This window comes from Ictalurus furcatus, chromosome 15 (genome assembly GCF_023375685.1).
Source record: "Ictalurus furcatus strain D&B chromosome 15, Billie_1.0, whole genome shotgun sequence".
Taxonomy (NCBI): Eukaryota; Metazoa; Chordata; class Actinopteri; order Siluriformes; family Ictaluridae; genus Ictalurus; species Ictalurus furcatus.
In genome coordinates this window covers 23271751-23295387 of record NC_071269.1, presented here as the reverse complement: position 1 = coordinate 23295387, position 23637 = coordinate 23271751, and the positions used below count along the sequence as shown (strand labels likewise).

General features: G+C 41.3%; 1 protein-coding gene across 1 annotated transcript; it reads right to left on the bottom strand.

Annotated features, from left to right (window-relative positions):
* Positions 1-20927: 20927 nt before the first annotated feature.
* On the bottom strand, positions 20928-22914 carry LOC128619722 (potassium voltage-gated channel subfamily A member 3). The gene has a single exon (XM_053644088.1). It carries the CDS (start codon positions 22812-22814, stop codon positions 21258-21260), a length of 1557 nt encoding a protein of 518 aa, XP_053500063.1. The 5' UTR covers positions 22815-22914; the 3' UTR covers positions 20928-21257.
* Between the last annotated feature and the right edge of the window lie 723 nt (positions 22915-23637).

The following is a 23637-nucleotide window of genomic DNA, read 5'->3' as shown; positions in this document are numbered from 1 at the left end:
TTCTTTAATACAGGTCACTGAAGCGATAACTCACTGCCACTGCATGTGACCTGTATTTATTATTATTATTATTATTATTATTATTATTATTATTTTCCATATTCAAGTGATTTTCATTCTCTTCACGAAAATGTCAGATGCTGGTGTAACCTGTATGAAAACAAAATACAGACATGCTTACTCAAAACACCTTTTTATATAAGATAGGATATAATAGTGCATGCGTGATTAAAGACATTCCCTGTAGCATGCATGAGGTACGAAAATCTACTTAACTCACAAATATAGTAATAAGTATTCCTATCACTATCGGTATCTATGAATATTTTCTCTGTGAGATTAACAGTATGTGCAATATAGAAATAATCTGTGTCGTGAAATTTCTAATTATGTTGGGTTTTTTTTTTTTTGGTTTGTTTTGTTTTTTTTTTTTGTTTTTTATGTTTCTATGACATCATGTTTGTATGGGAGTGTTAGTGTACACTTTCAGGGTCTCACTGCAGGAAGGTTGTCTGTTTCTCTGTTAGACGCAGCACTATAATGTTTTTCTTAAAAGCCAGCCATGCAGAATATTTTCTCATGTAAAACAAAACAAAACAAAAAAACAAACAAACAAGCAAACAAAAAAAAAGTTCTCTGAATTTGAGCACAAAGTAGCACAAAGTAGCACAAAGTAGTTATATGCAATATTCGCTAGAAAACTGCCCCAATTCTTATGCCAGCTGTGCAATTCTCAAATTTCTCAATATTTCCTCGTAAACAATTTCATCATTCTCTGCTAACAAAAAATCCACACCTGTGTCTCAAATCGCATACTGTGACGTAATGCTTAAAATGAATCTAGAAAGTCAGTACACAGTACACCGACGTGCATTTGTACACGAGATTCATCGATTTAAATACTAATTGAAGAAATGGATCCATTTCTTACATTTATTCATTCAATTTTAATCATAATGTGTACATAAAAATGTACATGATGTAAACAGTAGTAGCCAGCTGCGTTAACTGCTCCCTGACGTTCAGCAGTGCTCGCTGTGCTACTCCTTACTGTTTTATTTATTCTTACTAAACTGCTTATTATTTTTATTTTATTGTCTGTTCAGACAGTTTGAACACCGTGACGAACTTTCTACCTCTGTTGTTAGCTATGCCAGATTCTTCCCAAGCATGGCTATCGACTTGACGACTCGAACGCTGCGGGTCGGATTCCTACTTGATATTTCCGACTTCTGATTGCGTTCTGAAGCGGTCTCAAGGACTTGGGCTTTAAACGCTCAGTGGAACATATGAATTGGATTAATTATAATAACTACAGCTAAAAAGAAAGTCACAATAATCTCACGGAGCTGCAGTCTATCCATCTTGATGGATGACCGCTATGAGCATAATCCCCGAACATAAACAGGCGCACTCTAACCAAGGAGAGGACATTTTACTCATTTGTGACTTGAACGTTTTGAAATGTTGCCTTGTGAAAGCGAACCGAGCCAAGCAGAAAATGCCGCAATTTAAGTCCCTGTTTCGGAAAAAAAAGGCCAGCTCTACAGGGCTGAAAACGCCTTCGTGAGGATGCGTCATCTAAAAACAGAAACATCTCCGTCACCTGCATGTCCTGGAAACTCTCCTTGTGACTCCTCTTTGTGTGTTAGCATTGAAAGTATGAAAAACAAACAGGACTCTGAACGAATTTTGTTTGCGCGTAGCAATAGCTTATATTTTAGGCTTAAATAAGCTCACCGCCAGCTTCCGAGGTGCCAACATTTTACAGTTTAGTTGTAGCATTTAAGAGTTTTCAAGGTAGCTAAGAACTATTTTTAGCTAAAGCAACAATCAGACCAAAAGCAAACCAAATTCACCGGGCGGAAAAGCTACTTCACCGAAGGGGAAAGGACGCAGTACATGAAAGTCGCTCATTTGCTTCGGATATCGGTTGCTTTTACTTTTACTGGATATCGTCTACGTATCAAGATAACCTCTGACGTGTGAATAACATCCTTCTGCCAACCAAAAGAAAACAAGTGTCCGAGGCAACGTTCAATTTAAGCTACAGACGTTGTTAATATGATAATATTACATACGAGCTTTTCAGTCAGGGCTGATCGAGGTGATAAACGCACGTCAAGCACTTGTATCGTAACATAGTGATTGAATTTGGGTCGTGGTCCGGATTTCCAACGTTCTCGTTCAACGTGAGTTGTAGCATTGCGCATATTCAATTAAACGATTCGAGTAAATCGCAAATCCTCAGGTGCCGTGACTGACTTTTGGTTTTCGTACATTTTTGTGAAAGTATGTACAGATTTGTACAGAAGTATGCAATTTGAGACACAACTAAGCCTACAGTTCCAAAACACTAATAGTTGCCGCTGTTTGAAATAACGACCGACTGCGAGGACAGGAACGAAAGACTTGTGCTGTGACACAATGACAACCTTCTTGTAAAGCATGTTCATTCAATTACAATTCTGAATGCTGTTTTTTTTTTTTGTTAAGGACTGATGAGGTTATCACCTGGTGGAACCTGTGGTTTCCATACTATATATACTAGTACTAGTGTTCTTATATAGTCCTCTCATCTCAATCTTTCCACTTCGACTCTTCCTCCTCTCCCGTTCTTCCGCTGTGCATTTTCCCGAATGTAGCTTCAGGGGTTAGCAGCTTTCGTGCGCAGCTTCACGTGACTGCATGCTGTCGATTTCTCTGTTTCGCTTCCGATTGTAACTCCAACAAGACCAAATGATGCTATCTCTAGAGATCTAGTCTCGAATGTCGTTCTCTCCGAGTCGAATAATAATAACACAAACGCGTACGATTAATGTGACGAGTCATACAGTTGATATTAATTCCAACTGCTTAAAGGAGTCTGTTATGAGTGTGTTGTAACGTATTTCCCATAACCGCCTCGCTTTACTGAATATATGTACCGCATATTCTATCTGATATACAGTTCTAACATTCATGATGATAGTTATAATACCCAGGAGATTTAGAGCGCTAGAGTTCGATACACAGCCAACGTGTTAAAAGGTTAAACGCATCGATCGTCATCTTCGATGCTAGCTTACACGTAATAAAATGCCTTTTGCTATTTAATAGCATTTCACTCTAGTCGTAGCTACTACTCAAAACCAAGATATACTCCAAGCACAAACAGCTGAGGATTAAAGCTAGATATTTAATTTAAAAAAAAAGCTCCGCCTCTTCTTGTAATGTACAGTACATGGATGAGTGATCAGATCAAGCCTTCATTTCTCAGCCAGTTATAAAATTAACGTCATAGTTTAGGTAAAATCAAAATAAAAATGTACACAAGGTCAATGAACCGAAATGTAATCGATCAAAGTGTTTGAAGTTTGCTTATTTTTTTATTTATTTAATTTTTTATTTTTTTTGCACTGGAGCTACGAGGCTCCAGGAACTACTACGCTGACAGTTTAGTATCATGTAAGCTGCATGGCTTGGGTACATTTCATTTTTGGTTGAACAGTTGCTTGAATTTCATGTACGGAGCTTATTTTTTTTGTAGGATTTAAAAAAAAAAAAAATAATAAAAAAAAAAAGAGAAGAAATGGAGGACTAATCTCCCGTCCTAAAACGTGTGCACTTTATAAAAACCACAGGATGAAACACTGAACTATGTATGAAAAAAAAAACTTCATCTGAGATGTATCTTATCCTTACGAATAATAATACGATAAGGATTAGTATTGATGATGATGATGATGATGATGGTGTCAATAATGATTATGATAATAATAATAATATAAATCATGATAAGATTAACCGACTGTTCTGTTTATTGTCTGTGGTTTGGATTTTAAAAAGCACAATATGCTTCTTTTTTTTTTTTCTAAACACTTGAATTGTTGGACCTTCCATCACTCACTCAAGTCACAATCAAGTCCCTGAAGTAACATGTATATACATGTATACACTACATGGCCAAAAGTTTGTGGACACCTGACCAACACACCCACATGTACTTGTTGAACATCCCGTTCCAGATTTAGTCCCCATTTGCTGTTATATTGTAATAACCTCCACTCATCTTCTGGGAAGGCTTTCCACTAGATTTGAATGATGCTCATTCAGACACAAGAGCGTCACTCGAGTTCTTCCACTCCAAACTTGGCAAACCATGTCTTCATGGAGCTCACTTTGCGCACAAGGGCATTGTCATGCTGGAACAGGTTGGGGAAGGTCCATATATAGGTGTGACGGTCAGGTGTCCATAAACTTTTGGCTATATAGTGTAGCTCAATTAAGACTTATGTTTCACTCAAGTTACTCGGGTAATACTCACGTAGCTCTAGTAACGCTTCAGTGACTCTCAAGTAACACTCCGTTAGCACAGTTGGCACGCGGGTAAAATTCAAGTCGTTAAAGTAACACTGAAGTAGCTAAGATGATTGTTGGATGAAGGACTGAGCTGACATCATTGCTCACCTGTTGTCCTTCCTTGAACCACATTTGGTAGGTACTGTACTAACCACCGCATACCGGAAATACCCGACAAGACCTCACATCACAATTTGGCCCTTGTCAAAAATCGCTCAGATTCTTACACTTGCCCATTTTTCCTGCTTCTAACACATCAACTTTGAGAAATGACTGTTCACTTGCTGCCTAATAAATATATCCCACCCCTTGACAGGTTCCATTGAAATGAGGTAATCAATGTTATTTACGTCACCTGTCAGTGGTTTTAATGTTATGGCTGATCGGTGTACGTATACACATGGAGTACAAGCTGTACGCGAAGCTCGATCTAAATTTATTTATTACCCTGACTGCTGGTACGCTAGCTAGTTAGCAAGCCGTTATGAAGCTGCACATATTTTGCATTCAAGCTGTTTTTATTGCACCCTGGCCACTCCCCCTCTCTTGACTGAACGACCTTGGCGGCCATTTTAAGGGCTGTTTTATTCCATGACCTTTGTTAGCACAAACGGTAAACGGTCTGCAATTTTTTAACCTTAGCGGTGTGTTAGTGTTAAATAGGCATGAGATTATCTTTAGGGCCGTGAGAAATTCGAAACCGAGGATTTCAGGAGCATGGGGTTGGCACAGTTTTCTTTCCAAAATGTCAGAAGAAACTGTTTCTAAATATAAACATGAACAGCAAAATCTGAAATACTGAAACAGGGTGTAGGTTGAGCTTTATTCCTCCGAATCCTCCATCAAATACTGCAGGAAGTAGACGAGGGCATCGGAAACGAGATCAACCACAATGTGACAAGCCGGAAAATCCTTCTGGAAAGACAGCATGATGTTTCATGCGTTGGAGGATCTGAGGCAAATGAGTCAGACATATCGGTATGAGGAAAACCCGGTGACATCATTTCCTCGCCAAGATCAGGATGACAGGTTTTGTCTCAGTTGGATGCTGGATGTGGTTTTCATCCACCTGTTTTTATGTGATAGTTATAGGGAGGATAAAGGGGGACGGGAGCAGGCTGTTTGGAATAAATTATTCTTTGGTGCATGTGTTCGAGTCTCGACACGATTTTGATGGATTCGTCGATGTCGATGATTACACTGGAACAAATGTGATCATGTCTGATTTAATCAAATGTGAGGATTGCACTTAATATGGACAGTTAGGCAGGTAGCTCACATCTGGGTTATTTTTTTTTTTTTGTCTTAAGCAATTTGTACAGGAATGATTTCCCGCGGGACGAAATAAAAAATAATAAAATACAACGTTTCCCAACCGAATGCAAGCCATACATTTGTATGTAGTTTGAAGTCTGATTAAAATCCTGCTCTTAGCAATGCTGCATCTGATACACTATAGGTTTATTAACTAATACAATCAGCACTCGGTAGTGCACTCTGGACCTTTTCGACCTGGATGCATGGGTGTATAGTTTTGAAAATCACGAGTGTGCATTATCGTCACGAGAGCACCTGACTTTTCCTGCATGCAAGACGAAATAGATACGAGTCACCTCCACACGCTAATATGCAACATTAGCACTTCTTTTCTGCACCTTCGTAAGCAATGAACATGTCAGCAGCATTACTGCTGTAGTTTGCAGCAATTGTTGCGTTTGTATGAACTGCAAGATCATCACTGATGTCAAACAGGACAAAGCGAATAAGGAAAGCGCTGCGGAAGCTTCTGGAATAAAAATCTATGGTGAAAAAACGAATAAAAAGGCTAAAGCAAAAGGCTAGAGAGAGAAAAAAAACTAAAGCAAAAAATAAAAAATAAAAAAGTCTGGAGAAAAAAATGCAAGGGGAAAGAAAGTCTAAGGACATGGGAGCTGAAACAAAATGACCAGAGGAAGAAAAACTAAGGCAACGATAGGAAAAGGCTAATGAGAAAAGCTAAATTAACAAAACTAAGGGGAAAAAATCAAAAGCTAAAAGCTAGGGGGAAAGCTGAAGCAAAAAGGCTAAGAGAAATGCTGAAACAAGAAGGCTAGGGCAAACGCTAAAGCTAAAAAAAAGAGAGAAAAGGCTAGGAAATAAATCTATAGCAAAAAGAAAAGAAAAAAGCAAAGAAAAGCAGGAGTGAGGCAAACGGCTAGAGAAACAAGGCAAGGGGAAGAAAGCTTAAAGACTATAGAAAGGCTAAAGCAAAAAAAATAAAAAGCTAGAAAAAAGAGAAACGTTTGAGGAAAAAGTTAAAGCAACAAAGCTAAGTTAAAAGCCCAAGGAAAAAAAAAGAAAGAGAGAGCGAGAGAGAGCGAGAGAGAGAAAACCTAAAGCAAACAGGCTAGGGCAAAACCTGAAGCAAAAAAAAAAAAAGCTAAAGAGAAAAGCTAAAACAAGTAGTCTAGGGGAAAATCTAAAGCAAAATGATAAGGTGGAAAAAAGCAAGTGGGTTTCAGAGAAAATCTGAAACGTGAAGGCTAGGGAAAAAGCTATTTAAAGCAAAAGAAAATGCTAAGGAGAAAAGCTGAAGTGAGAAGGCTAGGGCAAAAGCTAAAGTGAAAAGGCTAGCGCAAAAGCTAAAGTGAGAAGGCTAGCGCAAAAGCTAAAGTGAGAAGGCTAGGGCAAAAGCTAAAGTGAGAAGGTTAGGGCAAAAGCTAAAGTGAGAAGGCTAGGGCAAAAGCTAAAGTGAGAAGGCTAGGGCAAAAGCTAAAGTGAGAAGGCTAGGGCAAAAGCTAAAGTGAGAAGGCTAGGGCAAAAGCTAAAGCAAAAAGGAGAAGGCTAGGGCAAAAGCTAAAGCAAAACGGAGAAGGCTAGGGCAAAAGCTAAAGCAAAACGGAGAAGGCTAGGGCAAGAGAGCAAAACCTAAAACAAAACAATTAGTGGGAATAAAAACGAAAGCAATAACCAGCGAAAGAAAAAGTTAAATGAAAAAGCTAAAGCAAATGGGTTAAGAAAAATCTACAGCAAAATGTACAGGGAAAATGTTCTGGAGGGAAAAGTTGAAGCAAAAGGGCTAATGTGTTTTGTTTTTTGTTTTTATTTGAACCACTCGGATTTGTTGCAACAGTATGGGGTGTATTGATATTGCCCATTCATGTTGTGTGTGTGTGTGTGTGTGTGTGTGTGTGTGTGTGTGTGTGACCCACATCACTATCACTGCACTGTGTTCCCTTCTGAATTCTCATAAACCTGTTGAACCCCCCCCCCCCCCCCCCCAAAAAAAAAAACAGTCGAAACCATCAAGGAATTATAATGGATTCCTCTACAAATACCATTACAAACCAGCTAACCAGTCGAAACCATAACCAAATCAGCTAACCATTAAAACTATTACCATTACTGGTGCTTAATGGTATCCACATAACATGCCAACAAAAGAAGGGAATGAATTACCAGTAGAAACCCACAGGGACCATTAGTTTCCATCAAAACCAATACAATTCCCATTATAACCATTAAAACCATCACAAATTCTATGAGGGTTTCTATTGTTTTGTGTGTTTTTTCAGCAGGAAAACTTGTCACAGCCCCAAAGATACTGCAGTATACAAGCGTGTGTGTGTGTGTGTGTGTGTGTGTGTGGGTGTGGCTGTAACGCCACTCTCAGGTTTGTACTTAAAAAAACACTGCAGTGCCACCTGAAGGTGAAGGAAATTGGGTCACTGCAGCTGAGCTCAGCTCCGCTCCCAGACTTTTCACAAGGACACATAAGAGATCCATAATGTTTCACTGTGTACATCAGTGTCAAATTTATCAGACATTTGAAAAAACCCTCCGGTTGTTATTTGCATCGTGTAGCTTCACGTACAACATGTTTGGATTATACAGTATGGTCTTGATGTTTTTATTTCACCACGTATCAAACACTAATACATCATTTTCCTCAGCTTGTTTCTTGCTATTCAAGAATTTAACACTGACGTACAGTACAGCAGAGCCACAAAACTCCTTAGCGCCATAAAACTATCTGAATCTTGCTGTTTCCAGAAGCATAGTAAACCTAGATTTAAACATTAGCCTACTATGAAATTATTCACAAACTATTTTACAATCATGGGATTCATATTCAGACAGACAGACATTGTTTCCTGTCAGCTAATAACTCGTTAGCTGACGGCTAATAACCCAAATGGGATAGTTTGCTAAGAAAATCAGCATAAAACTAATGTACACATGCCAGAGAGCAAGTATGTTCTGAATTTGCCAACAGACTAGCGTCTGTGGTTTATCAATGGTGATACTTAAATTACATTTGATCAGCTAATCACAGATATGATGCGAGCTTGTTTGGCTAGCTATATAATACCAGATAGCTTCATGTTACCTAAGCTAACTAGTTAGCTAGCCCACCTTTACTCAGTGCGGTGTTGATAGCTGGCTGGCTCAGCTTAAATTAGATGAGTAAACTATTCTATTGTGTAATTAAATTTAGCATGATCTGCATAGTTGTGAAAAAGAAAGGGAAAAATCAGGACTATACCTACATCCAAGCATCCAAACTGTGGTAATCAATTCACATATTTAGTTTGACAACATAGCTAGCAACAAAGCTAGCTGTAGTCTAGACAGATTATTTAGTCAACACTAGATCTTTCTTTTTTAACGAGGATGGATTCTTCGCTCTGCTAAACGTAGATACGCCACCCGACGGCGCTATCCTTTACTAGCGCTATCCATTGATGTCACTGCTAATGTCAGAGTGCGATTAGAGGCCCGTTAGATATGACTTCTCACGCTATTATCGATACTGCTTTCAGCCACTCCTACAACACTGTACTGGAGTTCTACTACCGGTCTTGTTCAACCGTCGTATTCGTTCGTATTAGTGTTTGATAAACGATGGAATATAACGCAACAGTTCTCGGTCCAACCGTACAGACTCAAACACACACAGAAACATAGATGTGTTCACATCTATCCATTTTATACAGCCACGTCAATGATGACATCACATCCTGACAGCACGTGAGAAGGGATGGAATTAGCATAACTAGCATTCGCCCTCCTCCTGCAGCACACAAAGAGGGAGGAGGGCAAGAAGGGGCACTTTAGTGAGGCTTTACACTTATAGCAGCAGGAACAACACACACACACACACACATATACACACACACACACACACACACACACCTAAAGTAACAGTCTGAAATTGAGAGAATGAAAGAGAGAGTGGAATGACAGGATGAAGAAAGGCATGTGGTGAGGGCAGAAGTCTAGGGCAAAAGGCTACAGCAAGCATCCATGGACCAAAGTCTGGGATCAGCATCTAGGGCAAAAGTCTGAAGCAAACGTCCAACGGCAAAGGGCCAAGCCAAATGTCTAAAGGAAAAAGTCCAGGGCAAAGCTGTAGGGCACAAGCTGAGAGAACGGCTATGGCAAAAAACAATGGGTAGAGCTAGTACAAAAAAAAAAATCTAGGATAAATACCCAGGGGAAAAGCATAGGGCACAAGTCCTGGGCAAAAGGCTAGAACAAACACCAGGGGTAAAGGACTGGAACAAATATTTCAGCCAAAGGTCCAAGGTGAAACTATTTGGATTTGACTATTTGGATAAAGGCTATGTAAAGGTCTAGGGCAAAAGTCTAGAGCAAAAGTTTAGTACTGGCCAAACAAGGGCAAAAGATTATGGTAAAAGGTTAGGCCTTTTGTCTGAAGCAAAGGTCAAGGGCAAAAGTCTGAAGAAAAAGTCCAGAGCCTAGGGCAGATCTGAAGGCACCTCCTCCCTCCGTTTGGCAAATGAAGATGAATTGAAGTCTTCTTCCCTTTCCTGGCTGTTCCTTAGCACTGTAAATGAAATACAAACAGGTTTCACTAACAACAACAACGACAACAACAATAATAATAATAATAATAAAGTTTAACTTATGTAGCATTTATTATAAAGCCCAGGGTAATACAAGCTTTACCAAGCGACACACACACACACACCCCAAGTATACCTAATATAGGTCTTAATAATGCATAATATTGTCCTAGCACTTCAAAAGCAGATGGTATGGCATGCTTAATTAGCACTAATTAGTCATGACATGTGTAAAATGATTGATTAGCAGCGTGAGCTGATCATATGTCATCATTTTCCCAGAACCCACAGAAAGATACACACATCTTAGAAATGATTACACATATTTTAAACTGAAGCAAGCTGCTGGAAACATAAGCATTTGCCAGCAAGACTGCAACAAGAGTGCCAGAGTACGCTCTGTCAAAAACATGAATATAACCGTGCCAATCGTGGAAGGATTTTGCCAACCACAGCGCGCCTAACTGCACAGTATATAAAAATATTAGTCATGAGTGCCAAACTGTTCCAACATAATTGCTAATAACAAGGACAACAACAAGGTCAAAAATAACACTGACTAGAAATGCCAACGTTGGACAACATAGACAGTGGTGCCTCAATGGTTAAAGGCTCTGGGTTATGGATCAGAAGGTCAGGGGTTCACCAGCACTGCCAAGCTGCCACTGTTGGGCATTGGAGCAAGGCCCTTAACCCTCTCTGCTTCAGGGGTGCTGTATCCTGACTGACCCTGTGCTCTGACCCCTACTTCCTGACACACTGGGATATGCGAAGAAAAGAATTTCACTGTAATGTATAGGTTGCACATAGATGTTGGTAAACAACCTACAATGTACAACAGTGGCAATGTTTACCAACATTAACCTACCAACAGTGCCAACGTTTACCAAAAACAGTCCCACGTTTACCAACAGTGCCAACATTTACCAAAAACAGTGCCAACATTTACCAACAGTGCCAACGTTTACCAAAAACAGTGCCAAAATTTACCAACAGTGCCAACCTTTACCAAAAACAGTGCCAACATTTACCAACAGTGCCAACATTTACCAAAAACAGTGCCAACATTTACCAACAACAGTGTAAAAATGTACTAAGAGCAGTCCCACATTTACCAACAACAGTGCCAACATTTACCAAAAACAGTGCCAACATTTACCAACAACAGTGTAAAAATGTACTAAGAGCAGTCCCACATTTACCAACAACAGTGCCAACATTTACCAACAACAGTGCCAACATTTACCAAAAACAGTGCCAACATTTACCAACAACAGTGTAAAAATGTACTAAGAGCAGTCCCACATTTACCAACAACAGTGCCAACATTTACCAAAAACAGTGCCAACATTTACCAACAACAGTGCCAACATTTACCAACAACAGTGCCGACATTTACCAAAAACAGTGCCAACATTTACCAACAACAGTGCCAACATTTACCAACAACAGTGTAAAAATGTACTAAGAGCAGTCCCACATTTACCAACAACAGTGCCAACATTTACCAAAAAGAGTGCCAACATTTACCAACAACAGTGCCAACATTTACCAACAGTGCCAACGTTTACCAAAAACAGTGCCAACAACATTTTCTGCACTAGTTCTAAAAGTACCAACATCTGCAGCACAAACACTGCCAACAATGTTAACATCAGTGCCCATATTTACCACCACGGCAAAGAGTGGTGGTAACAGACATGGGACCCTCATCGAGTGTGCATTAGAAAACACTATTACAAAGAGGTCCTATAAGTCAAGCTGATTTTATTGGGCTGAATAAACACACTGGAGGTTTTAACGCATTCCCAAAAGATCACTGGGTCAAATAATGAGTAAGTGATGCAGTACAGAGATTAATAAGCTTCAGAAAGTGCCCCCGTGCCTTCTGGGAAGAGTGTTTTAAGGAGCAACAGAGTGTGTATGATGTGTGTATATCGGAGAAAGTCCTGTAGTATGAGTATGTTACTGGATAGACCATTAAGAGTCCAAAGACGAATCCGTCATGCAGAAACGCCTCGTAATGCTCAACACAACATGGCCTAGATTTCACAATAACATGCCATGCATTTTTCACATGTTTTCCTGTGGGACTGTTTATACCACGCTTACAGTATATCAAAATGTTTTCTCTTAAAAAATACTTCCAAAGAGCTTTAAAAGCACAAAGTTAGACGGGTACTGTTTTAAATATTAATTCAAAAGACAGATTATTATTTAACGAAGACAGACTGCGTTCCTCATGAGAAACCACAATCTATCGAAATCAAGAGTTCACACAATGATCATGTTCTGTCATATTTTGGTGCTGTTATATGATCTGTGTTATTTAGGCTTTTCCTCGTTTGCCGTTTCTTTTGTAAGATAAAGAATCGATAAAGGGAACTTGAGAGTCTGTTTTTGTCAGGCGCAGCCACAGAGTGGCGCCACAGATCGAGTCTCACAGCAAAGTCAGATCGAGGTGAGCCGAGGGAGAGGGAACAGAGCTGTTACAGCCAGCTGTTGAGCTCACAACGTCATCCCAGCACATAAGGATGTTTAATAATCACCTGAGTTTTATGATTATATTCATATTTTCGTTTTTTACTAACATCCGTTCCATTCCGGACATCCGGGTCCTTGTGTTTTAATCATGAATTCGTTTTTTCTGATGTATGTTCATCTGAGGTTCGGCCCATCAGTGACTCGGTATTGATGATACCGATATAAGAGCTCGATTACAGCTACTTTTAGAAAGATGTGAAGAATTTTCCATGAATAACCACCAGAGGCAATACAGTAAAATGCTCCCTTGCTTTAGAGGACTTTCTTCCTCAGTCACGTGACGATTTCTCCTCCGTCTGATGGAGACTGAGGTCATGTTGGGAATAAAAGTAACGCTGACAGAAAGTAAACTGAAGAAAGTCATTGTCCGTGAATCTGGGTGTCTGCTAATGCTAGCATGCGTATGGCGTCATGCGCCGTCGCCTAGAAGCGGCTTATAGTTCCGGTTAGTAAAAAAAAACCCGCTCGTGATATATTTGAGATGATATTACCTTTCTAAAATCCACACACTAGACGGTAGAGTACACAGTGCATAGTGCAAATGTATAGTACTTCATTTGGGACACAACTTTAGTATATACTCTCCGAAGCGTGTTTTCTGAATAGAAGTAATGTAATAAGTAAATCTCCCCCGTGCCGCGTGCAGACCGACTAATCGATAATGAGATTCATTCACAACGATTTTCATAATCGATTATTATCCATTTTATCGATTAGTTGTTGCAGCTCTCAATGTGTGTATTTGAAAGTTATCACCAAGTCTAAACTGACAGCTCGGATTAAATTAATTGGTAGTTGCTGTTACAGAGTTTTCATATCATATTACATCATATTATATAGGGTTTTCTCAATCATGATGAAACATTATCAATCATTAACAATCATGATTATTTTCATTTTCAACTTAAAACCCTGTTCACTATAGCGTCATGGCACTCACTGACTGGCTGACTCACTGACTGAATCACTCACTCACTCACTGACTGACTCACTCACTCACTCACTGACTCACTGACTCATTCACTCACTCACTCACTCACTCATTCACTCACTCACTCACTCAATCACTCACTCCCTCACTGACTGACTCACTCACTCACTCACTGACTCATTCACTCACTCACTGACTCACTCACTCACTCACTGACTCATTCACTCACTCACTCACTCAATCACTCACTCCCTCACTGACTGACTCACTCACTCACTGACTGACTCACTCACTCACTGACTCATTCACTCACTCACTGACTCACTCACTCACTGACTCATTCACTCACTCACTGACTCACTCACTCACCGACTCACTCACTCACTCACTGACTCATTCACTCACTCACTCACTCACTCAATCACTCTCACTCACTCACTGACTGACTCACTCACTCACTGACTCATTCACTCACTCACTCACTCACTGACTCACTCATTCACTCACTCACTCACTCACTCACTCCCTCACTGACTGACTCACTCACTCACTCACTGACTCATTTACTCACTCACTGACTCACTCACTCACTCACTGACTCATTCACTCACTCACTCACTCAATCACTCACTCCCTCACTGACTGACTCACTCACTCACTCACTGACTCATTCACTCACTCACTCACCGACTCACTCACTCACTCACTGACTCATTCACTCACTCACTCACTCCCTCACTCACTCACTGACTGACTCACTGACTCACTCACTCACTCACTCACTGACTCATTCATTCACTCACTCACTGACTCATTCATTCACTCACTCACTCACTGACTCACTCACTGACTCACTCACTCACTCACTGACTCATTCACTCACTCACTCACTCAGTGACTTACTCACTCACTCACTCACTCACTGACTCACTCACTCACTGACTCCCTCACTCACTCACTCACTGACTCACTCACTTTCAGGATGACGTTTAATATCTGGGATTTGTACAGCAAATGCAAACAAGCCAGTTGGAAAAATCTGACATATTTACATTACAGCAATGTGGCTTTCATTCATGCTTGTAAAAAATCATGATAACAAGTCACATCTCGTTAGTCACAATTAAAATAAATCATGTCAAAGATGTGAAAAATCTGGTTAGAATCAACACTTCAAGACGTTCACAATGATCTGGATGATAAAAACCTGATATATGATCCATATTAGCTTTAACTGTAGTTTGGGACGTAGGATACGGTTTAATGACCGTGTGATTTAGGACACAGCCCATGGAGACTGAATCTTCATTGCATATTGTGCAGGGCATTAAAAAGAAAGGGTATAAACACACTAAGTGTGAGGTAATAAAGATATAAAAGCACGAAGACAAGTGATTAAAGTCAGCTGTTCATCATTAGGTTTGAGCAGGAACAACCTGGACTAATACACACTACAGGAACATTCATACCTATTAGTCTATTAGAACACATGGGAAGTTTGAATCACTTCCTGCAGATGAATAGATTCAGAGTCGATTCAGGTTCTCAGTGCAGTCCAGTGCGTCGCTCAGACCCGGGACCCGAGACTCGTTACTGCATTCTCACCTGCATGAGTCAAGTCCCATTTATTTATATAGCACATAAAAGAACTGCATAAAGGAACACAGCGAACAGATTAATAACAGATTAACACACCTGCATTAACACACACTAACACACCTGCATTAACACACAATAATACACCTGCATTAACACACAATAATACACCTGCATTAACACACACTAACACACCTGCATTAACACACACTTATATACCTGCATTAACACACACTAACACACCTGCATTAACACACACTAACACACCTGCATTAACACACAATAATACACCTGCATTAACACACAATAATACACCTGCATTAACACACACTAACACACCTGCATTAACACACACTAACACACCTGCATTAACACACACTAACACACCTGCATTAACACACAATAATACACCTGCATTAACACACAATAATACACCTGCATTAACACACACTAACACACCTGCATTAACACACACTAACACACCTGCATTAACACACACACTAATACACCTGCGTTAACACACAATAATACACCTGTATTAACACACACTAACACACCTGCATTAACACACATACTAATACACCTGCGTTAACACACACTAACACACCTGCATTAACACACACTAACACACCTGCATTAACACACACCGATACACCTGCATTAACACAATAATACACCTGCATTAACACACACTAATACACCTGCATTAACACACACCGATACACCTGCATTAACACAATAATACACCTGCATTAACACACACTAATACACCTGCATTAACACACACCGATACACCTGCATTAACACACACTAATAAACCTGCATTAAAACACAAATACACCTGCATTAACACACACTAACACACCTGCATTAACACGCACTAACACACCTGCATTAACACGCACTAACACACCTGCATTAACACACACTAACACACCTGCATTAACACACAATAACACACCTGCATTAACACACACTAACACACCTGCATTAACACACAATAATACACCTGCATTAACACACACTAACACACCTGCATTAACACACACTAACACACCTGCATTAACACACACTAACACACCTGCATTAACACACAATAATACACCTGCATTAACACACACTAATACACCTGCATTAACACACACTAACACACCTGCATTAACACACACTAATATACCTGCATTAACACACACCGATACACCTGCATTAACACACACCGATACACCTGCATTAACACACACTAACACACCTGCATTAACACACACTAACACACCCGCATTAACACACACTAACACACCCGCATTAACACACAATAATATACCTGCATTAACACACACACTAATACACCTGCAGTAACACACACTAATACACCTGCATTAACACACAATAATATACCTGCAGTAACACACACTAATACACCTGCATTAACACACAATAATATACCTGCATTAACACACACCGATACACCTGCATTAACACACACTAACACACCTGCATTAACACACACTAACACACCCGCATTAACACACACTAACACACCCGCATTAACACACACTAACACACCCGCATTAACACACACTAACACACCTGCATTAACACACACTAACACACCCGCATTAACACACAATAACACACCTGCATTAACACACACTAATACACCTGCATTAACACACACTAATACACCTGCATTAACACACAATAACACACCTGCATTAACACACAATAATATACCTGCATTAACACACACTAATACACCTGCATTAACACACACCGATACACCTGCATTAACACACACTAACACACCTGCATTAACACACACTAACACACCCGCATTAACACACACTAACACACCCGCATTAACACACACTAACACACCCGCATTAACACACAATAATACACCTGCAGTAACACACACTAACACACCTGCATTAACACAATAATACACCTGCATTAACACACACTAACACACCTGCATTAACACACAATAATACACCTGCATTAACACACACTGACACACCTGCATTAACACACACTAACACACCTGCATTAACACACACTAATACACCTGCATTAACACACACTAATACACTTGCATTAACACACACTAATACACCTGCATTAACACACACTAACACACCTGCATTAACACACACTGACACACCTGCATTAACACACACTAATATACCTGCATTAACACACACTAATACACCTGCATTAACACACACTGACACACCTGCATTAACACACACTAATACACCTGCATTAACACACACTAATACACCTGCATTAACACACAATAACACACCTGCATTAACACACACTAACACACCTGCATTAACACACACTAACACACCTGCATTAACACACACTAACACACCTGCATTAACACACACTAACACACCCGCATTAACACACAATAACACACCTGCATTAACACACACTAATACACCTGCATTAACACACACTAATACACCTGCATTAACACACAATAACACACCTGCATTAACACACACTAACACACCTGCATTAACACACACTAACACACCCGCATTAACACACACTAACACATCTGCATTAACACACACACTAATACACCTGCATTAACACACAATAATACACCTGCATTAACACACAATAACACACCTGCATTAACAAACACCAGCACACCTGCATTAACACACAATAACACACCTGCATTAACACACACTAACACACCTGCATTAACACACACTGACACACCTGCATTAACACACACTAACACACCTGCATTAACACACACTAACAGAATGGAACTAAAACACTTGCAGTGACTATCTGTCTAAAAAGAAACAATAAATACATATAAATTCGCTTGAGGGATCAATAAAGTCTGTCTGTCTGTCTATCACTAATGCACCTGCACTAATATACACTAACACAAAATACATTAACAGTAACATCAGGCCTGTAATCAACAGGTTCAACAAATTCAATAATTAAAGTCATTTGAATGCAATAAAATAACCTTTAACATTAAGATTAAACAGTTTGCGTTACCTCACGGGCTGTGTGTTCTACCTCATTAACACAGTGTGTTACCCAGAAAAATCCTTCTCAAGTTTCATACTTCACTACGGATAAGTCGCTACATCCAAATGCAAACAAAATTAAGACGGCCGCTGAAACCAGATTCGGAGAAACTGTAATGTTCAGTGTAACGTATGCAAAGAAATGAACGTGAAACACAACAGCACAACATGCATGAAGGAGAAGCTGAAGCGGAAACTGTCACACCACAAGCGTGGAAGTAAGACGAGGAGGTAAATGGGCTCTCATGGGATCTCTAAACTCATTTCATTCAAATCACCAATCAAACAGGTTAATAACTATCCATCCATCCATTTTCCATACTGCTTATCGTACACAGGGAGAGCACGGCACAAGGCAAGGGACACCCTGGACGGGGTGTCAACTCATCGCAGGGCACAATCGCACGCTATGGACAATGTGGAAATGCCCAGTCTACAATGCGTGGACAATGCGAGGAAACCAGAGTACCCAGAGGAAACCCCTCGAAAGATGGGGAGAAAATGCAAACGCCACGCACACAGGGTGGAGGCGGGATTCGAACCCCTAAACCCGCCCACCTGGATATGTTTCACGGATGCCACTTTGAGAACCAGTGCACTAATGAACCTGCGTTAACACACGTAATGAACAGCAGGGTAAATAAAAGCCCTAGAACAGCCCAGGATCTGCGAGTCAAATAAAAATCATGCAACATCCAGTACATCCAGATGTTTGTGATGTAGCCACCTTCTCTAGCCATCTGAGAAATCTGACCTTAAGACGTCTTAAAAAAGACCCGCATACAGTGGTGCTTGAAAGTTTGTGAACCCTTTTGAATTTTTTTTTCTTTTTCATTTCAGCATAAGTATCAGATTTTCATACAAGCAAAGGCTCACATACTTTTGGCACTCACAGATGTGTAATATTTATGTCTCATTTGTTTAATTAGGTTCTCTTTGTCTACTTTTAGGACTTGTATGAAAATCTGATGATGTTTTAGGTCGTATTCATGCAGAAATATAGAAAATGCACAAACTTTCAAGCACCACGGTATGTCTATGATGGTCCGGTGTCCACATACTTTTGGCCATATAGTGTATTAGGCTCATAGCACCAGTGGAAAATGACAAAATCGAGCTTTAGACAGCAGAATGACGGGCATTTCCGAGCTGAAAAGGGCAGAGCTTTAAGTTATATTTGATCAGCCAATCACAAGCTTGACTAAACGTCCGCATCATCTGCGTCTGTATTTATATTACTCTATTTGTATTTGTCTTATTTTGACAGATAGATAGATAGATAGACAGACAGATAGACAGACAGACAGAAAGATAGATAGATAGATAGATAGATAGACAGACATATAGATAGATAGATAGATAGATAGACAGACAGACAGATAGATAGATAGATAGATAGATAGATAGATAGATAGACAGACAGACAGACAGATAGATAGACAGACAGACATATAGATAGATAGATAGATAGATAGATAGACAGACATATAGATAGATAGATAGATAGATATATAGATAGACAGACATATAGATAGATAGATAGATAGATATATAGATAGATAGACAGACATATAGATAGATAGATAGATAGATATATAGATAGACAGACATATAGATAGATAGATAGATAGATAGATAGACAGACAGACATATAGATAGATAGATAGACATATAGAGAGATAGATAGACAGATATATAGATAGATAGACATATAGATAGATAGATAGATAGATAGATAGATAGATAGATGTAACTTCCCATAGTTACTACTATAATAGTATTAGGAGAACATTAGGAACATTAGGAGACTAATGTTAGGGAACTGTTTTCTTGTGTATATAAACCAGTATTTTCACACAGAGAAGTGAGTCACGTCAGTGATTGGATGATCGAACTGAAGCTCTGCCCTTACTGAAACAGGAGTGTGTGTCATTGGACAAAATGAGCACAACTTGAGTAACCCTCATCCACCCACCTGAGCGTTCACACTCCACGGGGCGGAAGGCGTGTGTCAGCATTCATTCATAACTCCGCTCTGCCTTCGCACGATGAGATGAAGCGTCTGGTCTTTAGAACACCAGAAACATTCCTCCTCTGTAAGACGTCCTCGTTTCCTGCGCTTCATCCCGGAGTGTGTGGAACGCCTGTTGCGTGTTTGTTTACTCCACTGTGCATCCTGGCTCGTTTATTCATTCATGGCACAGCCATCTGGAGTCTCGCCCTTGAAACCGATCAGGATGCCATGGCAACAGCAGCGGGTTACCAGGGAAACCGGCGTCACTATGGAGACCTCATCTTTCCAGGAGTGAGCAGGATGCTGTCTCTATCCCTCCCTCTTTATCGTTTATCCCTTTCCCTTGCCCTTCGGTACTCAAAATTAGGTGTGTGTACGTGTGTGTGTGTATGTGTGCGCGTGTGTGTCAATCACGCACACTTGCATAACAGTGTTCATTATTGCACTGATATGAAATACTGATGACACACAAGACAGGAAAATAACCCAAAGTATTCAAGTCCATTATTATAATGAGATTTTAGGATTATGATGATAAACTCCAGACTGAGTCTCTCTCTCTCTCTCTCTCTCTCTCTCTCTCTCTCTCTCTAGCTCTATCTATTTCTCTGGGGAGTGTTTACGCAGAGAAACTGATTAAAACTGGAAGCACACTAGCTTACGTCACTTCTGTTTAATACTAATCATTAAGTGGAAGGTAATTAGCGTTTGTCCTTTTAGCGTCTCCTATCGAGTTAACACTGAGAGCACACGGTACTATGGATGAGCGGATGGACACATGGGGGCTTTGACGTCTCTCCTCACCTGTCAAGCGTAAAATGGAGGTCACCGTCATGTCTAACCTTCACACACGACTCGAGGAAGGATAATTATTGTCATTGGAGTCCGTTAAACTGTTTCGATTCAAATGAGTCTTAAACGTCCGTGAAGATCTTTTTGATATGGACGCAGTTCTGGTTGTTCTGAGACGGGAAGTTGGGCTGGGTGAAGGCTCCTTCTTCGATCACCATGTACTCGGACCGGCTGAGCGAGGACGAGGATGAGCAGCGCGTCTTCTTCAGCTCCTCGGACGAGGACGAGAGTGGCTGGCAGCTCGCGACGTGTAGGTACTGCGCCTGCTCTTCTCCTTCCGTCTCCCGGTGGTAGAAGTAATTGAAGTTTGAGACGATGACCGGGACAGGAAGAGCGATGGTCAAGACGCCCGCGATGGCACACAACGACCCGACGATTTTACCCCCGATCGTCACAGGGTGCATGTCTCCATATCCCACCGTCGTCATGGTCACCACGGCCCACCAGAAGGCATCCGGGATGCTGTTGAAGCCCGAGTCTGGGTCGTCCGCTTCTGCGAAATAGACGGCGCTGGAGAACAGGATGACCCCGATGAAGAGAAAGAAGATGAGCAAGCCCAGTTCCCGCATGCTCGCCTTGAGCGTCTGTCCCAGAATCTGAAGGCCCTTGGAGTGGCGTGAGAGTTTGAAGATCCTGAAGACGCGCACCAGACGGATCACTCGGAGAATGGCTAAACTCATGGCCTGCTGACCGTTCCCCTGGCGCTCCGCGAGTTCCGTCCCTAACGTTATGAAGTACGGAATGATCGCCACGATGTCAATGATATTCATGATGTTCTTGGAGAACGTCGCTTTGCTCGGGCACGCAAAGAATCTCACCAGGAGCTCAAACGAGAACCAGATGATGCAAAGCGTCTCCACGACGAAGAAAGGGTCCGAGAACGGGCTCGGAAGAACCGTCGTGGTGGAGTTCATCATGGTGGAGGTGAGTGCTGGCTCTCGGTTGTCGTCCTCTCTGAACTCGGGGAGCGTCTCCAAACAGAAGATGACGATGGAGATCAAAATGACCAGCACCGAGACGATGGCGATGGCGCGCGCCGGACCTGAACTTTCAGGATATTCAAACAACAGCCACAGCTGCCTCTGGAACTCGCGTGTCGGTAAAGGACGCTCTTCTTCTTTAATAAACCCTTCATCCTCCCGGAATTTCTCCATGGCCTCCTCGCCGAGCTCGTAGAAGCGGATCTCCTCGGAGAAAATGTCGATGGGAACGTTCACGGGTCTCCGGATGCGCCCGCCGGATTGATAGTAATACAGAATGGCGTCAAAACTCGGTCGGTTGCGGTCGAAGAAGTACTCGTTCCTGAGCGGGTCGAAGTAGCGCATGCGCTTTTTCGGGTCGCCGAGTAAAGTTTGCGGAAACTGCGCGAGCGTCTTGAGCTGCGTCTCGAAGCGCAGACCGGAGATGTTGATCACCACGCGCTCGCAGCAATCGTGCTGGGTCTCGTAGCGCTCGAGCGCGGGCTCCTCCAGGTTGCTCTCGCCGCACGCCACCACCGTCATGGTGTCCTCGCGCTCCGTGTCGGTGTAGCCGCGGTTCACCTGGGTGCCGTCGCCCCGGTGCTTGGACGAGGAAGGCGGAGGAGAGCGGAGGAGACTCAGGTGGTCATCCATACACATGCACGCGCGCGCTGGATGAGGAGAGGAGAAGAGATGAGACGAGACCCCTTCTCTCTCTCTCTCTCTCTCTCTCTCCCTCTCTCCCCTCTGTCTCCTTCTTTCTTTCCGCCTTTTCTTCACGCTTTTTTTTTCTTCCCCTCCTCTCCGTGCCTTTATATCACATTAGACTCGCCTCCATCCGCCCTTTCGCTCCACACGAGCCCATGTTGCGTCCAATCAGAAAGCAGACAGACGTCAAAACGCTTAGTCTCCGTGCCTTGACGGTCTGTTATGAATCGCTTTACTGATTTGACTCACTTCAGCGATTCGAACCTGTTGAGTTTTCACTTGGTTTGATTCCTCTTGTTGCATTTGATTCACCACTCAGAGGGGGCAGCCAGAATGAGTGCACATAATAAGATTCAATTCCATCCCCTGTGCTCACATTCATGCTTTAATACTGACACTCCCTGCATATAAATGCTGCTTGTCCACGTCCCCAAATTCCTTTGTACCCTTGTCTACCTGTTCCGCTCCACTAGGTTGAATCCTCTTGGCCATGGCTCCATTATGTTAAGCTTAGGTAAGTATGTTATGAAGGTACAGGGCTAAGCCCCTCTGTCTTTCAAAGATAAACACAGCAATATGATTATATCAGTATATTAATACAATAGATTATATGCTGTTAAAAATGTCTTATGACATTTTGGAGGTTTGTGGGACCAAGTGCACACACCATCAAAAATAGCTGTAAGAATACTACGCAAAACGGTATGAGGAAGCAAAGCGTCTTCGGCCTGTCGATTCACGCAGATTCAGTTCATTGATTAGTTTTGTTTCTTTT

Excerpts from the sequence above, each read along its gene's own strand:
- LOC128619722 (XM_053644088.1), bottom strand. The coding sequence starts at position 22,814 with ATGTGTATGGATGACCACCTGAGTCTCCTCCGCTCTCCTCCGCCTTCC.